The sequence below is a fragment of the Anarrhichthys ocellatus genome, unplaced genomic scaffold, assembly GCF_004355925.1.
Source record: "Anarrhichthys ocellatus isolate YVR2014 unplaced genomic scaffold, GSC_Weel_1.0 scaffold3041, whole genome shotgun sequence".
Lineage (NCBI taxonomy): Eukaryota > Metazoa > Chordata > Actinopteri > Perciformes > Anarhichadidae > Anarrhichthys > Anarrhichthys ocellatus.
Genome location: NW_022283015.1, coordinates 5,793 through 6,336, shown reverse-complemented (window position 1 = coordinate 6,336; position 544 = coordinate 5,793). Strand labels below are relative to the sequence as shown.

Genomic DNA, 544 nt, shown 5'->3' with positions numbered 1-544 from the left:
CATCTCGTCTAAATATGTCAAAGTGAACATCGGGAGCTAACGGATGTTTTCATCTCGTCTAAATACGTCAGAGTGAACATCAGGAGCTAACGGATGTTTTTATCTCGTTTAAATACGTCAAAGTGAACATCGGGAGCTAACAAATGTTATCTCAGCGTGCTCCAGAGGTGGAGGACTTGTTGGACCTCTTTCATTCCTTCAAACAGCTTCTCTAAAATATATTTGTTCATATCCAGAAACCTGTTGATGTCCAAGTCCTTCATGATGTTTCTCCTTCTGGACGTCATCTCTACTCCAGCTTTACTAACTGTTGGCTGGTTTGTGTTCAACGCACAGAGCTGCTGGTCAACAGGAGAGAGACGTAAAATCCTATTTCTTACCCAGACAGGTTCCACTGCTCAGCCAGAACGGGATGTCGAGCTGAGCAAGCGTTCGAGCGGCCAAATGAAGCAACAACTTCACTTTCCTCCGAAACTCCACCGCCTCTGGAGACGAGTCATCAGGGTAGAGCTACAGTCACACACAATTGGGGGGGGGGGGGGGG

At 46.9% G+C, this 544-nt stretch overlaps 1 protein-coding gene across 2 annotated transcripts in view; it reads right to left on the bottom strand.

The window, feature by feature from the left end:
- Positions 1–6: 6 nt before the first annotated feature.
- Positions 7–544, bottom strand: part of LOC116378718 (fukutin-like) — a 3,574-nt gene continuing 3,036 nt past the window's right edge. For both annotated transcript variants that reach the window (XM_031840628.1, XM_031840629.1), the window contains exon 7: positions 7–510. In XM_031840628.1, the coding sequence (XP_031696488.1) occupies positions 370–510 (141 nt within the window). In that variant the 3' untranslated portion in view covers positions 7–369. The remainder of the gene's footprint in view (positions 511–544) is intronic.